The sequence below is a fragment of the Pollachius pollachius genome (genome assembly GCF_949987615.1).
Source record: "Pollachius pollachius genome assembly, chromosome: 20".
NCBI lineage: Eukaryota > Metazoa > Chordata > Actinopteri > Gadiformes > Gadidae > Pollachius > Pollachius pollachius.
Genome location: NC_136953.1, coordinates 5,153,449 through 5,176,691, shown reverse-complemented (window position 1 = coordinate 5,176,691; position 23,243 = coordinate 5,153,449). Strand labels below are relative to the sequence as shown.

Here is a 23,243-nt window from a genome sequence, read left to right as displayed (position 1 = left end):
CCCGGTTGATGTTCTTTAAGTGATTTTCATTAGATACGAACAACAGCCGAATGTAGTACCTAATATATGAGAATAAGCAAAGCGTGTATTCAGTTGAGTTCCAAAACGCTCGCACTCTCCCTCTCTCTATCGTTCTCTCTCTACCGCTCAGAGCTTCAGGCGGACCAGTTGTCCTCCTCCTTCTCCTTATCATTCGTACACTTTATTGTCCTTTCTTCAGTTCAGTGGGTTTGATCCCAAAGCGACTTTACAAACCTTTTTATAAACGCAAGCACGTTATATTTTCTTTAGATTGCACACATACGTGCACTGGTATGACCTGACTCCACTGAGTCTACACATGTTAAACTAGGATATTCATAAGGAACAAGATAATAATAATAATAATAATAACAATAATAATAATAATATTATTATAGGAATGTACCATGTCTTCTGTATAACCAGTGGTGAGTTCAGCGTATGAATGATTGGAGCGCGTGCTGCGAGGATGTTGTCTGGTGTAAAGACAACATGGAACTAAACAGAAGAAGGGGCCCAAAAGGCACAACTAAACAACAAAACCAAACCAAAGGGAAAAGGATCTCACACAGAGAGCCAACCTGCCTGTGTGGAGAGGGGGAGAGAGAGACAATGTGACTGGCTGACGCCTCGCTGGGCTACGTCCACTGGCTCCCTGAACAGATAAGGTGCGCTCACACAAGTCTTTACCTTGGCCACTTAGGCGGCGCCCTCCAACGTACTTCAAGTGGCAGAAGGTTCTGGAAGGCGAATCTGTGAGGAGCCGAGGACATCAACGTGAAGCGAGTCAAAGGGCCAGGGGATGTAGAAAAAGTTACGATTCCCCTATTGGGTTAAACCGCGACGCATCAGACAAATAACACAGGGTTCACTTTGTCCATGTGGAACTCTATTGAATGGTTGAGAGAGAGAGAGAGAGAGAGAGAGAGAGAGAGAGAGAGAGAGAGAGAGAGAGACGGGGAGTGGGCTGATGGGTGTTCTCCCCGACCACTGCGCCAACGGAACAGCCAGCAGAATGAGTGTGAGGTCGGTCACCATACTGACGTGCTGACCTCTCTCATAATGCACCCTGTAAACACTCCGTGTTTACCTTTGCACTCTGCACCGTACTCTGCACTGCAACAAACTTTGTTGATGTTTATGTGCGTGTACATAGTAGTTTTGTTGATGTTTATGTGCGTGTACATAGTAGTTTTGTTTATGTTTACCTTTGTTTAGTTGCAGCCTTGTTTTAGCTGTTCATCTACTCTGGTGAGAGTACCTTGAGAGCAAGCAGGAGCTGGAGCCAAGTTCTTTGCATGACACACTTGGCCAATGAGGCTGATGTCTCTCCTCCAAGCGAGGCTCAGAACAATCAAAGCACAGGATCAATATTGCAGCCGTGACAAGAAACCCCAAGAACTGCACCGGCGAGTTTCTAAGAAGAACAATAAGTGGACTGGGAGCAGAGCAGCGGTGGCAATCATGTAGTGTAGTCCTGCTCCCAGGATCGTAGTGAGGTGGGTTCCACAGTCCTCCCCGTACCTGCAGGCGTCTCATGCAGTCAGTTATGAATTTAGTTCACCTGCTTGAGGACTCTGAGTGACATGTCACCAGTCAGATATGGCTTTTGCATACAAAAGAAATGTGCTCTCCACTTTTCTTCCTTATCCTATTTTCCCCCTTCAAGCTGCGTGAATCCCTTCCTGCTCAGTCTGTATTCATTTATTTCCTCCTTTCTCTCCTCTGTTTCTCTCTATCACACTGTCTCTCTCTCTATCCCTCACTCTCTCTCTTTCGGCCTCCTCTTTTTTATCTTTGCCTCTCCCTTTCGGTCTTTCTTTGCGGCTTTCTCTTCACCTCAAATGCCTCTTTCTCTGTCCTGGTCTCTCCTTCTCTCCGTGTCTCTCCCTTGCCTTTGTATCTCCCTCCATCTCTCCCCTTGTATTTTTGGCCGCCCTGATTACACTCCAGGCATGCGTGGAATGTTTGTTCACACACAGCATTGCAACAGCCCTGCTCTCTGCATGCTGCATGCACTGCAGCAGGTGTGTGTGTGTGTGTGTGTGTGTGTGCTTGTGTGTGTCTTTTTACAGTACTGGAACACTAGGCCGTTGGTTGCCGCGGGGATGGCTTTGTCACAGTTGGAATGTCGGCTATTACGGGACTTTACAATTACGCTCTGTCGCTGAACACCGGAGACGACGTCGCAAAAACTGAGGACGACCTTGAAACACTTTCGAAAAAATTTGATTTGTTCCTAATTAACACGAGAAGGGCAGGGAGGGAGGGAGGGAGGGATAATGGTTAGAGGGGGAGACGAGGGTAGAGTTAAAGGGAGGAGAGAGGGGGAGACGAGGAGAATTACAGGCGGGAATACAGGGAGAGGGAGAGGCGGGGGAGGGTTGATACTGTATGCAGAAAGTTGGAAAAGCAAAGGGATGTTAAGTGACAGGTATGCACCGGGGGACGTGTGTCGTGTATAAATCCTCTACTCTGACTCCTCGTCTAAACACAAGCGATGCACGTAACTGAAACGGCACTGGGCCATGTGGTCCTGTCACACTCCCAAGGCGTTAGACGCTGCTTAGAAGTACAGTGTAGCTCTACGTCCTTCCAATCTCTTCTCACGCCTTGCTCAAGGGTAGTCTGCCTGCGCTGCGGGGCAGCCGGGCCGGTGGTTTGGCGCAGCGCCACAGTAACCACGTCAACACACAAAGTATCCGGACAGCCGACGAGATCCTCGGGATCCATTGTCACGCCGACGGCTGGCTACGCCCACATGGTTCGCCGTACAACGGGCGACCTTTTGTTGCTCGACGTTTGTTCTCGTAACAGAGAGGGAACAATTCCTCAATAGTATTGTTTTCAGTGTTTTCAGTGTCCTCACTCGTTCCTCCCCCCCCCACCCTCCCCCTTGGAGATTTCTGTAAGATGGCGGTCAGGTGGAAACGGGACACGTAGGAACGGATGTCTCGGCTCAAATTAAAGAACGGCAACTAGCAATTAGCATTCTAATCTCCAACAATGATGAAACTATTCTGGAGGACGCTCGTGTCTGTTATTATTAAGTGCAGCCCAAATACCTCACCTCCAGTAGTCACCTCCCCTCGTCTGACTGATGAACGACGGCGGAGTTGGTGGGTCAAACTCTTCAGGAAACTCTGAGGAAAACGCAGAAGAAGTGGATCAAAGGAAAGAGAGGTTTGCTTTGTTTGGGACCACACACACACACACACACACACACACACACACACACACACACAAACACACACACACACACACACACACACACACACACACACACACACACACAGTTCTTTTGACCTTGAGCTGCGTGGATTTGACCTTTGACCCTTAGCTTGTGTTTTCCCTACAGGGACGTTCTAATTTGTTCAAAGTTCCAACTGTCACCAGACATTGATGTAGTGTTTGTTTCCATTTGTTTCACATGGCACAGTCGTCCCGTCATTAATTATTGGTTTGTTTTCATTAAGAGAAGACCGGGAAAATGTCAAATCTATCCCAGGGAAACCGACTGCATTTGTCTGTATTTGGAAGCCTTCGTACTTTGTCACGCACACACGCACACGCGACAGGTGATGATGCTGCTGCTGGGTACGAACCAGTGGGGGTGCTAAAGCTGTGGTTTTGTGTATCAGGTTCCCATCCAGCCCTCCGTTGTGTCTCGTAGTGCCTTTTCATCTGGCTGTATTTGTCTCTCTTCTTCTTCTTCTTCTTCCTGTTCCTGTCTCTCTCTCACCTCTCTCTGCATGCCCACACATTACTCACCACACCCTGTCCAGCTCTGTTCAGCATGAAAAACCTTCTGATGTTTTCTCTTTGAATCTTCGTCTCCCCCAGCTATCTTCTCAAAGTCTTTTGATAAGATAGTTGTTCCATCATTCGTAACTTCATTTTTTTTTTTTTAAACATGACCTCAGTTTGACTTTACAGAAGTGTTGTTGTTCTAAATGTAACTGAATCGATGCCCTTTTCGGGCCCGTTTTCATTGTTAACTATGACATGGGTAAACAGTGGTGTAAAGCAATATTTTAAGTTCAAAATTTGCCCCATTCTCTCACTTCCTTTCAGAGTATCGGTCGCTCAAATCTCACGTCTTCCACCATCCAGGGATATTTATCTCTTCAACCAATCACCCCATCCATCATCCCAGCTTGACCTTCTCTTGTTTCTGGAGTCCCTCTCTCTCCCGCCCTCTCCTGCCCTCTCCCTGCGTCTTAAACCTTTAGTGCTGCTGTTCTTTCTGCCCCTGCTTTGTGATTCAACCCGAGTCCCACAGGGATCAATGCACAAACACGCAAATGTTTCCCTGAACACGTTGCAGACACGCCCTGCGTGTGGTTCACCCTGTTGGATCCGTCTCTGAGTCTCTCACTCTCCTTTGTCCCTTGCTCGCACGCCCGCACCTTCACCCGCTCCCTTCACTTCCTGTCTGAATCCTGATCGGCCTCCACCAGCTGCCGCACGAGATGCCACAACTAATTTGATCGGTTTCTCTCACTAACTCGCTCTCTCTCTTGCTCCCTTGCTCTCTCTATCTCTCGCTCCCTTGCTCTCTCTAGCTCTCTGTCTCTATGCAATTCTCTCTACGTCTTCCTTCTCTCTCTCTCTGTAGTGGTCAATTCCCAACCGAAAGGTTCTGGGTTCGATCCCCAAATGTCCCCGGTCTGACCTCTAGGCATCCTTTAGCTCTCTCCTTATAAAGTGTCTAGCCGGAAGCTAGATTACTAAATATTAAGCAGTAGTCTTCAAAAGGCCAACCTTTCAAAGTTCCAGTTCACCACCCTCTGAAAATGCCTCACTCATCGTAGGTCTAGCCATGGCGTGATGTTATTGTTTAGCATATTTAGCATATTTAGCTTCCAGTCCAACCAAATTTTCAAAGTCAGCCTGATGGGGAAACGGTTACAGCTGTTCCTGGTGACAGTTGGCTTCTTGTTCTTCTACTTTTTTTACTTGATGTTTATTTTTATTCACACTTTTTTTTCTTTCATCACGCTTGTTGTAATCCCGGCTCCATTAGTCATTCTCTTACTTTCTCTCGCCCTCATCCCTCCCTTTTTTATTCCAAATATTTTTAATCCCGGTTTCCTCTATTTGTGTGTGTGTGTGTGTGTGTGTGACTGATTTATATCTCAAATATAAACTGAGGAATGACACTTCCTGCACTCCATCTCTCTCTCTCCCTACCCTTCTCATTTCTCGCCCCCTCAAACTGCTGCTGATTATTTCTCCCTTTTCTTCACCTCCCTCCCGGCCTTTCACCAACATCTCTCTCCCCCTCTCCCATCCTCCGTCCTTCTTTTGAGTGTGTTCGCTCTTCTATTCATCTTTCTCTCTCTACAAGGAAACGTTTCCTCCACTCTCTTCTTCTCTTCTCCCCCTTATTCATCCCTGGGGTGTTCGCTCTCTCGCTCTCTCGCTTGCAGGAAAATGTTTAGAAACGACGCTTGTAATCTCTTAGTCATGGCTTACTGTCTCTCCCGCTCTCTCTTTCTCTCCCTCTCTCGTTCGGAGCGTGAGAAACTGTGCAGGAAGTTGGAGAGAAGGTTGGAAACAAGGGGGGTTCTGGCTGGGGGAACCATTCTGTGCCCCCTCACTGTCCCCCTGCTCCTCTTCCTACTCCACCTTCTGTGCGTGCTCCATCACATATTTTCTCGCCGTACCCTTGCCAGATGGTTTTCTGTCGGTCTGCATTTCTGGGATGTTGTTTGTATCTGTCCAATGTAGATCTGTCTGTCTGTGTCCAGTGTAGCTCTGTCTGTCTGTCTGTCTGTCTGATTATGTCCTGTGTAGCTCCGTCTGTCTGTATTTCCGTCTCGGTCTGTCTGTGTTGGTCTATTTCAGTATTTTTCACTCTTCCACATTTTTACAATCTTACCGCTGGCCTCTGGTGCCCTCTGAGACTGAGATTTTGAAAAGGTCAGACTGTTATTTTGAAAGGGCCTTGCCTACATAAACAGAAGACTGGATCGGACGATAGCGGGGCTGCATTATGAGTCCACTGGGAGACCACAAGAAACAGAGCTGGCTGCGGTCTGGCCATGGTCCACTTCAGTCAAAAACATGTATTATACAGTCAAATACATGTATTACAAGTATATAGTGACTAGTATTTCAGTTTAGTAGCAGATTTGGTAAATGTTTTCGAGTTAAAGTCCAACCATTCTTCTTTAAAATGAGACTGTAATGTGACATATCAACTAACCAATACCTTGGTGAGTGTAAAATATGTGTTTCAGTAGAACCATTTATGGTTCTACTGTCCTATTAATGTGACTTGGTTCTGTTGTTATTAGAGATAACATCACTGCTAGAAATGAGTCCACACACACACACACACACACACAGCCTTTCTCTCGTACACCCGCACACACTATCGTATGCGCACACACACACACAAGCGCGCGGCCTTTCTTTGGATTGGGCCTGAGTTCAGAGGGAGGGGAAAGGACTCTGTCAGTTGATAACATGATGGCTTCCTCTTTCACTCGGCCCCCCCCTTGTCTCTCTCTCATTCTCCTCTCTATCTCTATCCGTCTCTCTGTCTCAGTCTGTCTCTCAGTCCCTCTCGGGGACAGTATCTATCAAGGCATATCACACACACACACACACACACACACACACACACACACACACACACACACACACACACACACACACACACACACACACACACACACACACACACACACACACACACACACACACACACACACACACACACACACACACACACACACACACACCGTGCATGAGTCTTGGCTTCCTCTTCCCTTCGGTGATGAAGAAATGGGATTCTGTACAGTATCACGCCCTCACTATGAGCAGCACTTCCTTTAGTGTGTGTGCAATACTGTAGTATTTCTGTCTTTGGATCTTTGAACAATAGTGTAATGTCAAAGTGTGTGTGTGTGTGTGTGTGTGTGTGTGTGTGTGTGTGTGTGTGTGCCAGAGTTTATTATCAAGTTATTCAGTTCAGCGCACCCGTGAGTGTGGGTGTGTGTGTTCATGATTTTTTTGCTGTCTGCTGTCTCATGAATGATATCATTTTACACATGTTTATTTTGCAGTCATTTTAATGTCTTACTATCTCCGTCCCCCTCTTCCTCTTCATATCAAGTTCAATATTCTGCCTTCCTTCTCCTGCTGTTTTCTTTCACTTGTCTCTCTCTCTCTCTCTCTCTCTCTCTCTCTCTCTCTCTCTCTCTCTCTCTCTCTCTCTCTCTCTCTCTCTCTCTCTCTCTCTCTCTCTCTCTCTCTCTCTCTCTCTGCCCTTGTTTTAGGCGGTCACTGTCTGCCTTAGAGAGCTAGACGTGTGAGTGAGGACAGCCCTGCTCTCCTTAATGTAGCCTCAGTCATCCGTCTCCTCAATGAGAAACAGGAACAGAAAATTGAAGAGGCGAGAGAGCAGGAACAGAGGGAGAGAAAAGGGGAAAGAGGCATTGGACGGAGGAAGACAGAAAGAGAGGGACGTGGGGTTAAAACAGCACTCTGACACTTTGTTCTCACTTTGGACCCTTTGTTTATCCTACATGTCGGAGAGATGGAGGGAAGCAGCGTTTTTAAGACTGTACAGGAGAGTGAGGGGTTCCCCTTCTGGTCCCTTAGAGCTCCCTCCCTCTCCTCCTCGCTTTCGAGCTGTGTCGTGTTGAATATCTCTGTCTCTCTCTCTCCCCCTCTCCGCCTCTTTATGTTATATATTTGTTTTGCTGAGTAATTGCAATGTCAAACAATTCCTTTTTCTCCTTCCATCACTTTATAGATTTAGCTTGGCTTCGGTTTTCTCTCACTCTCGCTGTCTCACTCTCTCTCTGTCTGCCTGTCTCTCTTTACACCCTGCCAGCAATCTCATCTCCCTCCTCCTAACCTTTCCTACCTCTTCTTTTCTATGAAGTGGAATCTAGTTGATCTGTGTGTGTGTGTGTGTGTGTGTGTGTGTGTGTGTGTGTGTGGCTCTGTAAACTTGTGTGTTTCTCAGTGCGTGTGGACACACACATGCGTTACAGGATAGGTGGGGTGTCTCCTTTATTGTGCTGCTAACATTTGATCAAACTCATGCAAGAGAGATTTGTGTAAGGAAATAGGTGGACAAGGGAAAGGGAGAGAGAGAGAGAGAGAGAGAGAGAAGAGGGAGAGAGAATTAGGAATTATGGCTTATCTAATATCGAGTCAATTCAAAAAGGAATCAATGCAGGGTTCACTTGGCTTTTATCTTTCGCTCTTCTCTGCGGTGGCTTGGAACAGCGCCCATGCCCGGTCCAGGACACACCCAGTACAAGCTGTGGGAGTACTGGTGTGGCGTGGTGCTTTCCACCCCAGTACCTTTAGTCATAATGCAACTAAGGTTCATGGGGAAGTCGCAACGAAATCTTAAGGTGGAACACATTTAGCATTTGAATGCTAAATTAAATTTAAAAAAAATAAGTTCAGTCAGACCAACTCTTTATAGTTTATTTTTTAGGTTGAATATTGTGAGTTGAAAGACGGAGAGCTTTGTTGTCAGACGGTCCAGCTGAACACTGACGTTGAAAATGTGTCAACCTAAAGGCAGAATTCATAATGTGTGTCTCTTTAATACAGTCCCAGTTACGTTCAAAGAACCTCCACAGTGCTTGAACTGGGCCGGTGCTAACTGGGAAGTCTGGATGTACCATTACCCATTATTAACTTCATGTGACCCCATGCCTATTTTTGCTCTGCTGATCAGAGATGGCTGCCTGGGACAAGGAGCAAGCTGAGAAGGCATGATTAATGATTAGCAGAAAACATTTGAAGAATTGTTTTATTTTGAAATGATTGTTGTTCTTTTGTTCAGAGAGAGAAATATGTAAAGATGTATCCGTACTGGATTTTACTTTTTTCGAGCTAACCAAACAAAAACAGCCCTTACTCATGAAAGCCATGCAGTTCAGATGCTGGTTTAGGGTACTGGTACCAGTCTGATTCCTATTCAAGCCCTGGTCATCCATTGGATTACCAGTAGGCCTGCTGTAATTTCGCAGGCTAGCTTGCGCTATTTCAAGTGACTTCTTTTCATGACATAACTTGTTCCCTTAAGTTGTTTATTTTTAACCTGTTTGTCTTTGTATTCTTAACTGTTTGATCAATTGTGAGTTGGTGCGTGTGTGATTCAACTACACGCAAACCGTCTGTTTTGAGTTTTGCACACTTCCTTCTTACACGACATTCTGCAAAATGTGACCAGTCTACACATTGAACCTAATACACACACACACACACACACACACACACACACACACACACACACACACACACACACACACACACACACACACACACACACACACACACACACACACACACACACACACACACACACACCCTGGCCTCAATACACAAACGCACAACTACACACGCGGTGTTGCTCAACAAGTCAGGATATTTCACAAGTCAGGACCTGCACAAGAGATATGTTTGCTGCTCAGTTCACACACAGACACACACACACACAGTTCAAACTTTTCAGGAACAAAGACCTGCTAAAGTTAACTTTGACACATGCACACATGCGCACACGCACACACAGCAGGCACATTGCTGCGGTCTACAGGGAGTCGCCATGGCAATGGTGGAATGAAACCAAGGCCTCTGGGAGGGTGTGTGTGTGTGTGTGTGTGTGTGTGTGTGTGTGTGTGTGTGTGTGTGTGAGACCCAGAAGCGGTTCTATTCCCCAGGCCTGCTGCCCCTCTCGCGGGGCCAATCAGAATGCAGCCGTCACCTTATAACCTCTGAGAGTTTCTAGGGAGCAGATATCACCAGTGCAGAGACAACATAAATATAGAAGGAAAATATGTGACTTGTGTGGAAGACGACAATAATGCGAGAATAGGAGAGAAAGGATAAAGGACACAGTCAAAAAGTGATCCATTACAAGTGCAAAGTAAGCATTTAGCCAATATAGCAAAGCATATATCAAAGGTACAATGACTGATGAACCATGAGTGCCTAGAGACCATATTAAAGCTAAGCTAGGATATGATTGTACAGCCGTCAACATTGGACCTAGGACAACATTGTTTTTAAGTTTAATTTAGTTGAATTCAAGGTGAAAATGCAACTTACTGGCTTTAAGATAGTTCTTAATTTGTGACGGTTAAATTTCTGTTAGTGTTATAATGATAAGTAATAGTGTCGGAATGTGAGATTGAAGAGAATGTTGTGGACCTTGATATACTGTACATACTTGTGGGAGAGGGGTAGGGGCAGAGAGGGGTATGGGGAAAGAGAGAGAGGCAGAGAGAGACACGAGGGCTCATTGTTTGAAAGGAATCTGGGCCCATGCCATGTGGATGTAACTAGAAACTTCTAGAAGAGCGGTCCAGACGGAAGAGGATGAAGACGGATAGCGGGGCGCTGATCGAGAGGGATTAGAGATAAGAGATGGAGAGACGGAGACAGACAGAGATGGGCAGAGAGAGCGAGCAATAAAGGGAGAGGGAGGTGGGCGGAGAGAGGGAGAGGGCGATGTAGACGGGGAGACGGAGCGATGATGGGACCAGCCAGGTGAGTGATAGCGTGTAGGGCAGAGCAAATATTTACAGTGTGTTCTTCTGTGTTTATGGCTTTCTTCTTTACGACCTCCCTCCCCCTCCTCCTTCCCTCTCTGTTCCTGCCCTCATGTTTTCCTTCTCTCTTCGTTTATCTCCTCCTCCTCCTCTCCTAGTGCGATCACATCTCAACGCAGAGTAGTTACCAGACAATATTCTGGAATGTCTTCCTGGTCTAGTGCTTTGTCTCGCTCTGTCTCTCTCCGTCCGTCTGTATCTCTGTCCATCTCCACCTGTTCCTGTGGATCACAGGAACATGATTTGGTGGTTTCCATGTTTGAGGCAGGTCCTAGATGGGGTCGGTTTGATGTTTTCAAAAAACTCGCACGCCAACACACGTCGTTCTAAGTCCTTGTCTCACCACCGACGGCAATACAGTTTGTGAGGGAAAGATCCTAAACTTTTTTTTTTTTCAGGCAAACCAAGGTACATTTTCCGAAATGGTAATCGAGGCAGAAGAAGACTGAACAGATTAAGGCTCAAGACAGTTTGATTCAGCGGGCCTAATCGCTTTAGTCTTGTACTCAATGTGTTGATGCTATTACCACCGCTGAGTGGCAATACACCCGCTGGACCCTCAGACAGACAGAAACACTCCATGGTCCACCACGGGAGAGGTTGACGGTGGGGGGATGAAGTTGAACTGGGTGGTGATGATGAAGATGACAGAAGCCGATGAGAATGGTGAAGGAAATCACAATGATGCCGATGATGATGAAGGTGTTAACAGTTATTGTCTTTCCTTTTTCTCTCAGGAGTGGGAGATCTTGGACATCAGCACCATCAGAGACACCAGGAGGGGGAAGTTTGCCAAGCTGCCCAAGGTGTGTGTGTGTGTGTGTGTGCGCACAGAGACACACTTATGTTGCCTCATACCAGCAGGGCGATGATGTGTGTTTGTCCCCAAAAGCTGTTAGTGTCATGTGACGGTCCTGTGTGTCTGACATGTGTATTGTCCGTGTGGTATTTCCTCAGTCTCTCTCAGCTGACGGCGTCCAAAGGTGACATTGTGCTAATGAGCTCTAGTTGACAGATGGAACTCTCTGACAGGAAGTGACATACAGAGTGACGGCTGGCAGAGGAAGTCGTTGTGTAAGAGAGTGAGAGAGAGAAAGTTGTGTGCAGGGATAGAGATGTAGAGACTAGAGGCAGATGTTATTTATTGATAGTCAGAAAGAATTGAATGAATGTATTACAATGCTAAAATGCATTAGCAACACTACACATTATGTTATATTTCCTGCTAATATAGCTCATTGAATGAAAGGGAAAGACTGAGTAATAGAAGTGAATGGGAGATGTGGCATGGAGAACAGAAAGTGCTCTATAGATTAAAATATGAATAATATATACTCCATTTGTTGGACCCTCTTATCAAAAGCGTCTTAGTATACCGGGAGTGCATACATCTTTTAAAGCGGGAGGCCCCAGCGGGAATCAAACTCCTACCCGGGAACCATCTACGCCATTCTTTACCGACTATAGGATGCATAGAATGTGAATGCGTGTGTGAATGTGTGTGTGATTGCGTGTGTGATTGTGTGTGTCAGCACGCGTGTGCATGTGTGATTGTGCGTGTGTCAGCTTGTGTTTGTGTACTGAAACACACAAAAACACATGCGCACGCGTTTGTGTCTGTGTGTGTGTCAGCATGCGTTTTTGTGAGTGTGTGTTTGATTGTGCGTGTGTCAGCACGCGTTTGTTGGGGTGTGTGTGTGTGTGTGTGTGTGTGTGAATTTGTGTCCTTGTGTCTGCGTGTGTACAGTGTATCTCCGCAGATAACAGCATAGGTTGTAATAAAGTGCCAGTGAGGCCAGATGGGGAGTGTTTGATTTATGTAACCCGGACACAGAGTTCTGCAGATAACTTTCACAAGCACACAGAAACTTCCAAGGGGTGGAGCTTATCGGACTGTAAAATAAATCGAACTCGGACACACACACACACACACACACACACACACACACACACACACACACACACACACACACACACACACACACACACACACACACACACACACACACAGGTTATCCGTTTAATTAGTCATAATCTCATGTCCTGACTAACATTGCGGAGGAACATGAATTGATGAAGAATGTCTGTTGTTAAACTCCCAGGGTAAAGTTTCAATATATCCACGCTGTGTATACATATGTTTAATTAAAGTGTGTGTGTGAAGCAAAACAACCTCTTTATTTGAAATGCAGATCTTTCAGTTATTGTGAACCCAGGGTTATTGTGAACCCAGTATCTGAATCTATGCTGTAAGGGAGCAGTTGAACCTTAAATACTTGCATACACACACTACACTTACTACATGTTCAATGCACATTCAACCATAGGAAAAGTTTTTGAAAATAATAATAAAATAAATAAACAATGTAAACATTATCTATATGCTGCCATTTAATACTTTAAGCACATTAACTTTTTTTTTATGACTGAGTTATGTTTGTTGTCATTGTGTGTTTTTATGTTTCTAGATGATTTTACACTGTTGATTAGACATTTAGACAATAGACGTTTCTGAAGACATATGGTTAAAAAAATAAGCTACAGTTATGGTCTCTTAGCAACAGACGCTGTTGACGAGGTGGAGTGACAGGACAAGGAAGTGAGCGTTGAGAGTTCAGGGGTGTCTGGAGTCTTGTCGGACCAGCTGGTCGTGGTCATATCCAATACACTGTAGAACACAAACTTGTCCTTCCACTAGATGTCGGATGCTATCTTATCCCTAGAAATAGCAGTTTGCAGCTGCTAGTGTAATGATACTTTGACCCCTCCATGAACATAAAAAACCATGTTTAATCATATACAAATATTATTATTGATGATATAGCTGTTGGTTATTAATTCGCTATTAATAATTGCGTTGGTAATGTGATTATTAATAATGTTAATTATTAATTTAATAAAATATAAATATTCTATATTATCTTTCCAAGTTCTCAGAGATTCTTTCCCCAGGCATATTTTTTAGTTTTTTTACGTTTTTTAAAACAATGTCAATGTGTTTGTGTGCGTCTCAGGACCAAAAAGTGCGTGAGGTGCTGGGCATTGCCAAGGTCGAAGACATGACGATGATGACATCGAAGCTGGTCACGATCGTCCACGGCAACGACCTGGTCAACGTCTCCTTCCTAAACTTCCAGGCTGTGGAACACGAGGCCATCGCCAAGGTAACCTGCAATAGGGGAGCCCATGATCTCCCAGCCTGCTCAGCCGCTCTCTGTCACCAGAGAGACACCCACGCGTCCACAGACAGACAGGCAGACATACACGCGGTCAATCACGCTCTCACGCCCTCATTCATAATCTCGCGCACATTCTCTTTCTGTCTTTCTTTCCGTCCTTCTGTCTTTCATTCTTTCTCTCTGTCTTTCTTTCTGTCTTTCTTTCTTTCCCCCCAGGGTGTATACCGAACTACATGTTACCTTCATTTTATGATGTTGACACTGTGTGCGTGTGTGCATGCGTTAAGGTCCTAGCGGCGCAGCTGTTTTCTGTGGCCCTGTTTGTTTTGTGATCTCGGGCAGTCGGCTTAAGTGCCGCTCTCCGTACCTTCCTCCTCCTCCTCCTCCCACTCCTCTCCTCTATCCCTACTCCACCTCCACCATTGCCTTCCAAGTGTGTTTAGATAGTTGAGGATTACAGCCAATCAAAGTCCCTGTTTGTTGTGCTGTATAAACTTCCTCGTGCCTCTTTCCACTTGGCTGTACTAATTGTGTGGGTGTGTGTGTCTGTGTCTGTCTGTGTGTGTTTAGATATGGACGGAGGAGCTCTTTAAGTTGGCTACGAACATACTTTCCCAGAATGCATCGCGGAACACCTTCCTTCGCAAAGCGTAAGCGATTTCTTAAGTAAATAGATTATTTGAGAATATGAATAGACACACAAATGTGAGATGATAATCGACAGAGACAATGCGACTACAGCCAATGAGCTCTCTTGCTCTTTCTCTCTGTTTTCCTTAGGTACACAAAGTTAACTCTGCAGATGAATCAGGAGGGGAAACTCCCAGTGAAGCAGTAAGAGACACACACACTTCACTCCTATGTCCCCATTGGATGCCATTTCTTAAAAGTGGTTAAACATTGTTAATCATTTCAGGCTTTCAGTAGAAGTCAACTATAGAAGTCAACGTACGTTTCTCCTAAAGCAGCGGAGAAGAAAACCTTCAGAATTGCTGTTGCGGTTCCACATAGTGTTGGAGCTAGCTTGCACGTGTGAGCTAGCACAAAAGCGCGGCACGCAGGCTTGCTCTCGCTCCAACGGCTGTTTTGCTTGGCTCTTTCAGCATCCTGAAGATGTTCTCAGACAAACGGCGAGTAGAGATGGCGCTGGAGCAGTGCGGTCTCACCACCAACAAGGTAACGACGGCTGCTCAGTGTGTTTTATCCTGTACATTTGATCTTTGCTCCCGATATGGAGTGTGCGCTTTGGTGTTCTTGGCATCACTTGTGCTGGGTTTGGGCGCCCCTGTGGTGGATTAAGGGAACTTGCAAGTTCCGACTGAATTCCAATCGGGAGCTGTATATTCAAATAATTGCCCTGGTTAGGTTTCTGAAGGAACATTTAGCTTAACATGGATTGCTACTTTTTTTGTTGACGCATGTAGGAGCAGGTAGAGACGTCTAATATTAATACAAGTAGTCAAGCTATTTATCTAAGCTCTGTTGTTTTTTGAACAGATGAAGCGAATGAAACAAGCTGAACAGGTCTGTTTAGTTTTGAATTAAAACGTTTTGTTTTGGCAGTAGTATTGTCTCACACATTCTCTCTTCTTTTCTTTTTGCCTTCCTCTTCTCTTTCTCTTTTCTCTCTCTCCCTCCTCCTGTCTCTCTGCCTCAGACGGAGGGCATCAAGGGAGAAGACTTCACCTGGGAGGCCTTCCAGAAGTTTCTCGACAGCCTGTCCCTGCGACCCGAGATACAGAGCATCTTCGAGGACATGTAAAAGCACATGCACTCACTCACTCACATTGTTGTTGTTGTATATAGCTTTTTATTTCTTAATAGTGAGGGCAGTTGAATATAATGAGTAAATTACATTAGTTTATTTAACGAAAAATATATAATTTCTGTCAGATTTGACTGGTGAAAGAGTGCTTGGCGCCGTTTTCCTTCCACCTAGGAGCAGCATAGTGCGACCCCTAGTGTTCAGCTTGTGTAAAGTCACCCTGATTCCTGGAATGAATGAGAATAAACCTTTTTTAAAAAAAACATTAGAGAACATTATGCATGAGTTAAATAAAGAAAGGCGATTCCCTGTTCATCTTCTGTAATTTACACCCCTCCCTCCCTCTCTTCTCCTCCCCCCTCTCAATCCTTTCATCTCCTCTCCCCTCTCTCCTCTCTTCTCCTCCCCCTCTCCTCCCCTCTCCTCTCCTTCCCCCTCTCTCCTCCCCTCTCCTCTCCTTCCCCCTCCCCTCTCCTCTCACCCCCCCTCTCCTCCCCCCCTTTCCTCTCCTCTCCCCTCTCTCCTCTCTTCTCCTCCCCCTCTCCTCCCCTCTCCTCTCCTTCCCCCTCTCTCCTCCCCTCTCCTCTCCTTCCCCTCTCTCCTCTCCTCTCACCCCCCTCTCCTCTCCTTCCCCCTCTCCTCTCCTTCCCCCCTCTCCTCCCCCCTCCTCCCCCCTGTCCAGTGGCTCTAAGAGGAAGCCCTTCATCTCTCTTGACCAGCTGATGGACTTCATCAACCAGCAGCAGCGAGACTCGCGACTCAACGAGGTCCTCTACCCCCCCCTGAAGCGGGAGCAGATCCGCCAGATCATGGAGGTGTACGAGAGCAATGCCAGCCAGCTGGAGAGAGGTGGGTTAGTGTGTGTGTGTGTGTGTGTGTGGGGAAGTTATTGTGGGTGGATGTGTGTGTTGTGGTTTTTGTCTTGCCAAAAGAAGAGTTCGATTGATGAGCATGAAGAGGGGGTTCCTCAATGTTAACTTGTTTTAAGCCGTCACCTGCACAGCTGCAGGGTGTTGGCTTCTGTAATAAGTGGTTCTCAACCTGCGGGACGGGACCCCACATTGGGTGGCCCGATTTAATTATAATGGCCGTGGTAGCGCTAGATATCTGAAGTCATATGTTTAGAGGTTTGAAAGGGCCTCTGTGCCCAATAAAAAATTAAAAAAATAATTACGTGGTGTGGCCCTATTCACTTTGATACCTTATTGATTCATTCATAAATACCGACGAAGTTGTGGTTGCATGAACATTTCCATGCATCTTTCTCATGCGTTATTGGCCAAAGGAGGTTGAGAACGTTTTGTTGGTTAAAGAATGCTTTGCTCCCTGTTCTACACCTCATTACCATGTGCTCTCTCTCTCCAGACCAGATCAGCCTGCTGGCGTTCACACGCTACCTGGACGGAGAAGAGAACACCATCGTCCCCCCGGAGAGGCTGGACCTGATAGACGACATGAACCAGCCCCTGGCTCACTACTTCATCAACTCCTCCCACAACACCTACCTCGCAAGTAAATCACACCCTCCACAACACCAACCGCACAAGTAACTTACACCCTCCCACAACACATACCGCACAAGTAACTTACACCCTCCCACAACACATACCACACAAGTAACTTACACCCTCTTACAACACCAACCGCACAAGTAACTTACACCCTCCCACAATAACCGTTAACTAAGCCCCTCCCACTGCACACTGCACATGTATTGAAGACCCTCCCACAATACCAATGTTTCTGGTAACTAAGCCCCTCCCACTAGACTCTCACACATAACTAAGACCCTCCCACAACACCTACCTCGCAGGTAACTAAGCCCCGCCCACTGCACAACTCACAGGTTACTAAGCCCCGCCCATTGCACAACTCACAGGTAACTAAGCCCCGCCCACTGCACAACTCACAGGTAACTAAGCCCCGCCCACTGCACAACTCACAGGTAACTAAGCCCCGCCCACTGCACAACTCACAGGTAACTATGCCCCATTGCACAACTCACAGGTAACTAAGCCCCGCCCACTGCACAACTCACAGGTAACTAAGCCCCGCCCACTGCACAACTCACAGGTAACTAAGCCCCGCCCACTGCACAACTCACAGTTAACAAGCTCGTGCCACAATACATGTCACAGGTAACTAACATACCTCAGAGGTAACTAAGCTCACAGTAATGTACAACATAAATGGAGAACAAACACACGTACATACACTGTAACTGCAAGCAATCAGTAATTGCCAACATGTGGTTTTAAGTGCAGAGACTCACTGACCCTCTTGAAGCGTTTCAGGCCCTCTCTCTCTCTCTCTCTCTCTCTCTTTCTCTCTCTCTCTCTCTCTTTCCAGCCCCCTCTTTTCTTTATAGCGTGCGCAACGTGGCGCCCTGCTGTTGTTCATGATGCCTTAATGGTCTCTGTCTCTCTTCTTCACTCTTCTCTTGTTATCTCTCTATCCCCCCTCTCATTCTCTCGTCCTCCCCTTTCTCTCTCTGACTCCCCCCCCCCCCCCCCCCCCCCCCCCGTCTCTCTCTGCACCCTCACTCTCCCTAACCCCCCCTCCCTCCTCTCCCCCCACCTCTGTCTCTCCCGCCTCTCTCTTGCCCCCCCCCCCCCCAGTGGGTCAGCTGACGGGCCCCTCCTCGGTGGAGATGTACCGCCAGGTGTTGCTGACGGGCTGCCGCTGCATCGAGCTGGACTGCTGGAAGGGCCGGCCCCAGGACGAGGAGCCCTACATCACCCACGGCTTCACCATGACCACCGAGATCCCCTTCAAGGTGATGCGATTGGCTGACCGGGTCACAAAGGGGGTGGGGGGGCAGTGTTGCCTGATTGGGCCAGATTTAACGCCCAATCTGGCAACACTAGTGGGGGGGCGTGTCTTGGGAGTTTTGTTATTTATTTTCCAAATGGATTTGAATGCTAAGGAGACTTACAGTGATAGTTGGACGGGGTTTTGGTTAAGATGGAGGAAGGAGGTGTTACCTTAAAAGTCCAGTGTGTATAATGTAGTAGCAGCTAGCAGCGAGGTTGCTAACACCAACTTGTATTCCCGTAAAACAAATAAAGCAACATGGCATCAATTATAGTCACACCAAGGTCACTGTTTGACAGGTCTAGCCTGCAAATAAATCAGTTTAACCAATCACAACCGGGTATGTTTGCATTGGTCACCATGGTCCCAGTATGTGTTGTAGGGCATGGAGGAGGAGGACGGCCTATTTTTGTAGACCGTAGTGGTAGACCTATGATTACCGCCATCTGCTATAGTTATTCATCATATCGTCATTCGTCTCGGTAGCAGTCTGTGCTACTAGTAAAGTTTCTCTGTAAAAATGACAGCTTACTTCCAGTAATCGGTTCCGGGAAACAACCTCAAAAATACATAGCTAGATACCACTAAATTCTGCCCACGTACCTTCAAAAAACATGTTTCTGTGTCGACCTTGAGCACCTTTTGGATTGCAGTGTCTGCTGAATGACAAATTTACCATAAAGAAATTATAAACTTTAGGTTTTAGGAAAAGAATTCATCCACTTTATAAATTCCTAACTTCTCTCTCTCTCTGTCTCCCTGTCTGTCTGTGTTTGAAGGAGGTGATTGAGGCCATCGCAGAGAGTGCCTTCAAGACCTCAATGTACCCTCTCATCCTCTCCTTCGAAAACCACGTGGACTCGTGAGAATTGCAGATCCATGCACACACAGGGGGCAGGATAGACTAGTCACTAGACACACACACACACACACACACACACACACACGCACACGCACACACAGGGGCAGGATAGACTAGTCACTAGACACACACACACACACACACACACACACGCGCACACGCACACGCACACGCACATACGCACACACAGGGGCAGGATAGACTAGCGACTAGGGTGTTTGACTCCCGGCAGAAAGGTACTGGGTTCGATCCCCGATGTCTACAGTCTAACCTGTAGGAGTGGGATGAGCCCTACCTGCTCCTGAATATAATTGATCTCGTTTCACTGTAAGTTTACCACTACTCTAAGGACGTGGGCAGAGCAGAGAGAGAGAGTGCAATGTGTTCTTTACACACCCCTCTGTCGTTCTCTTCAGGGCCAAACAGCAAGCCAAGATGGCCGAGTACTGCAGGACCATCTTTGGCGATGCCTTGCTCATTGACCCACTGGAGAAATACCCGGTAAGCTTGCAATCAAACATTGGCAAAAACAGCAGAATAAAACCTCCTCCTCCTCCTCCATCTCGACCACCGCCACCTCCTCCTCCGCCTCCCCCTCCTTCTCCTCCTCCTCCGCCTCCCCCTCCACTACCTCTCCTTCCACCTCCCTCCCCCAATGTTGTCTCACCCCGTTGGCTCATCGCCCCCCCCCCCCCCAGCTGCTCCAGGGCCTGGCCCTGCCCACCCCCCAGGAGCTGATGGGGAAGATCCTGATCAAGAACAAGAAGAAGCACCACCACCCCCACCGGCCCTCAAGCGGGGGCAGCATCCGCCGCCGGGAGCTGGACGGGCAGTCCCCGCCCAACCACGGTGTGTGTGGAGCTACGGACGCACGCACACACACACTTAATGCTAAACACATATACTTAATGCTAAATACACACACACACACACTCAATGCAAACACAATGAACACTGAATACACACACGCAAGGTAACGGAAAAGGGAGCGATGGAGCAAATTCGTGTTTTAAGATTGTGGAGGTTTTAGTGTTAGGATTTTTCAGACAATTTTACATTTTGTTCTTTTTTTCTGTCTGTATCCAGACTGTCCTTTGATGGACAGCGATGGGGCCCAGCTCTTGTCCAACGGAGAAGAGAAGCTGGCTGAGGGGATGGTCAAGGAATCGGAACCCCGCAAGTCTATTGGTGGGTTCATCTGTCCGCAAATATAGCATTCGTTTAAAAGATTGACAACGATCTGTGTGTCAGTCTGTCTGTTTATGCTGTTTAGTAATATTTAGTAATTTCTCCCTGTGTATGTCACTAGTGTGTGTGTATGTCACTAGCTTGTGTTGTCTTTCTGTGATCCACCAGGAGGCGAGGGTGAGAGTGATGAAGAGGAGGAGGAGGACACCTTACCCGAGCTGAAGAAACCCAACTCTGACGAGGTGAGAGACCTAAAGCTCACCGTCCGAAAGAACCAATGAAAATACTGAATGATGCCTCGATTTTATGAAGAAATATGTTTTTGGTTCAAATTGATCTCTTTTTATCTCTCTCTCCCTTTCTCGTTCTTTCCGTCTCTCTTTTTCCCCTCTGTCTTTTTCGTGCATCTATGCATCATTACCTCCCCCTTTCTCTCCCTCTCTCCGCCCTCTATCTACCAGGGTACGGCCAGCAGTGAAGTGAACGCTACAGAGGAGATGTCCACGCTGGTGAACTACATAGAACCTGTCAAGTTCAAGAGCTTTGAGGTCGCCAACAGTAAGTGTGTGTTTGTGTGAAAGTTACTCATGCATTTGTTTGCTCTTCAAGAAGATGGGTGTAGTGTGTGTGTGTGTGTGTGTGTGTGTGTGTGTGTGTGTGTGTGTGTGTGTGTGGCAGTTCATGTAATAGTTCACGCCTATGCTGACTAACTTCCCTTTTTTCGTACTGTTTTGTTCTCTGTTCTTTTTCCCCAGAGAGGAAGAAGTATTTTGAAATGTCGTCGTTTGTGGAAACCAAAGGCATGGATACACTTAAGAGTGCACCCATCGAGTTTGTCGAGTATCCTTTCATCCTAACTTACGTATTCAAAGCGTTATCATTTATTCTAACAAGCAGGTGTTGACATTATTTAGCGTTCATGCTAGCAAAAGTCGGGTTTGACAAGCATGACAATGTTGGCATAACCGGATAGTTAAGACCACCCATGATGACCTGTAGTTTGCATTTACATTTATCTCAGGCGCTAATGGCAGAAACCCTTTCCCCACCGTTTCTCGCCACTATGTGTGCGTCCCAGCAGTTGGCCCTTGACAGCGTTGGCCCCAGGTACAACAAGAACCAGCTGAGCAGGATCTACCCCAAAGGCACCCGGGTAGACAGCTCCAACTACAACCCCCAGCTCTTCTGGAACGTGGGCTGCCAGATGGTGGCGCTCAACTTCCAGACCCTGGGTGGGTTAGCTGCCCAACATACACACGCTCTGATCTCTCTCTTTCCCTCTCTCTATCTCTGCCCTGACCTCAAGGTCAAAAAACTCAAGTGCAATGCTTTGGCGGTGTCTTAACATCATTCCAAAAAAGGAAATAGAAACATTTCGAATTAGATATTACTTATTTTAAATGAATGAGTGTCTGTGGTCTCAAATTATTCTAAGACTAGAAGACTACTACTTTAAGACTTGATTTTCTATTTCTCTCTCTCTCTCTCTCTCTGTGTCTGTGTCTCTCTCTCGCTCTCTCGTTCTCAGACCTGCCCATGCAGCTCAACATGGGTGTGTTTGAGTACAATGGTCGCACCGGCTACCTGCTGAAGCCAGAGTTCATGAGGCGAACAGACAAGCACTTTGACCCCTTCACCGAGAACATCGTGGACGGGATCGTGGCCAACACCGTCTCGCTCAGGGTGGGTGTTTCACGTGTCTAAGGACACCTTGCCTTATTGTTGTGTTTTTTACACCCTTTTGAAATTTCACGTGCCGGTATTTGATAAGTAAATGTTGCATGTTGATGCACATCTGTTGATACAGGTGGGACTTAATCCGTACAACATTTAAGGGAACATTCTTATTGGGGCTTTGAATAGTCTAGTGGTCAGGGTGGTCAAAGCCCAGCTGAAAGGTTCTTGGTACGATTCCCAATATGGACATGCTTATATCTGTGGGCATCCTGGAAGAAGATGCCCCCTAACCCCTTCCTGCCCCTTAAAGACACATACTTGAATCCACCAAGTACCACTAAGTAGTAAAAAAGTTATATATATATATACACATACATACATACATACATACATACATACATACATACATACATACATACATACATACATACATACATACATACATACATATATATACTAACCACCAACCATGGTTTGCAGGTGATTTCCGGACAGTTTCTGACCGACAAGAAAGTGGGCGTGTACGTGGAAGTGGACATATTTGGGCTTCCTGCCGACACAAAGAGGAAGTACAGAACAAAGACGTCCAATGGGAACTCTTTGGATCCGGTGTGGGACGATGAAATGGCTGGTTTCAACAAGGTAACTTCAGAAGACGAAGATGCCCCGAGGTACCAGAGAAACGTTGACAGACCGTGACAGGTTTTTTGGAAGCGTTGTTGTTCTACTGTGGACTGCCACTAGTTACCACAGCTTGTTCTAATGCATTACAGGAAGGGAGGGAGGGAGGGTTGTTGAAAGAGAGAGAGAGAAAAAAAAACCATAATCATGGAGCTAATTGGTCATTGTGTCATAATCTTAGATATTTCTAACAAATATCTTCCTCTCCCACTCCCTGCCTCTCTGACTCCCTTCCTCTCCCCCTCCCTCTCTCCCCCCCCAGGTGATCCTCCCTACCCTAGCGTCCCTGAGGATAGCGGTGTTCGAGGAGAACGGGAAGTTCATCGGCCACCGCATCCTCCCAGTGTCGGCCATCAGACCGGGTCAGTACACCGACGCACACACACACTCACCCACCGGTCGTAAACACAAGACTGATTCTAGCAACCTTTGGGTTGTATCTTCATTGTTGAATGCGGTAGCTT

At 46.7% G+C, this 23,243-nt stretch overlaps 1 protein-coding gene across 1 annotated transcript in view; it reads left to right on the top strand.

Moving 5' to 3' along the window:
- Positions 1-23,243, top strand: part of plcb3 (phospholipase C, beta 3 (phosphatidylinositol-specific)) — a 37,993-nt gene that overhangs the window by 5,370 nt on the left and 9,380 nt on the right. Inside the window, exons 2-21 of the mRNA XM_079757965.1 lie at positions 11,351-11,419; positions 13,628-13,777; positions 14,363-14,442; positions 14,573-14,626; positions 14,896-14,968; positions 15,450-15,550; positions 16,240-16,406; positions 16,923-17,069; positions 18,176-18,333; positions 19,151-19,233; positions 19,650-19,734; positions 19,932-20,082; positions 20,320-20,421; positions 20,590-20,663; positions 20,883-20,979; positions 21,177-21,261; positions 21,529-21,653; positions 21,950-22,104; positions 22,579-22,740; positions 23,042-23,141. Of these exons, the coding sequence (XP_079614091.1) occupies positions 11,351-11,419; positions 13,628-13,777; positions 14,363-14,442; positions 14,573-14,626; positions 14,896-14,968; positions 15,450-15,550; positions 16,240-16,406; positions 16,923-17,069; positions 18,176-18,333; positions 19,151-19,233; positions 19,650-19,734; positions 19,932-20,082; positions 20,320-20,421; positions 20,590-20,663; positions 20,883-20,979; positions 21,177-21,261; positions 21,529-21,653; positions 21,950-22,104; positions 22,579-22,740; positions 23,042-23,141 (2,218 nt within the window). The remainder of the gene's footprint in view (positions 1-11,350; positions 11,420-13,627; positions 13,778-14,362; positions 14,443-14,572; positions 14,627-14,895; positions 14,969-15,449; positions 15,551-16,239; positions 16,407-16,922; positions 17,070-18,175; positions 18,334-19,150; positions 19,234-19,649; positions 19,735-19,931; positions 20,083-20,319; positions 20,422-20,589; positions 20,664-20,882; positions 20,980-21,176; positions 21,262-21,528; positions 21,654-21,949; positions 22,105-22,578; positions 22,741-23,041; positions 23,142-23,243) is intronic.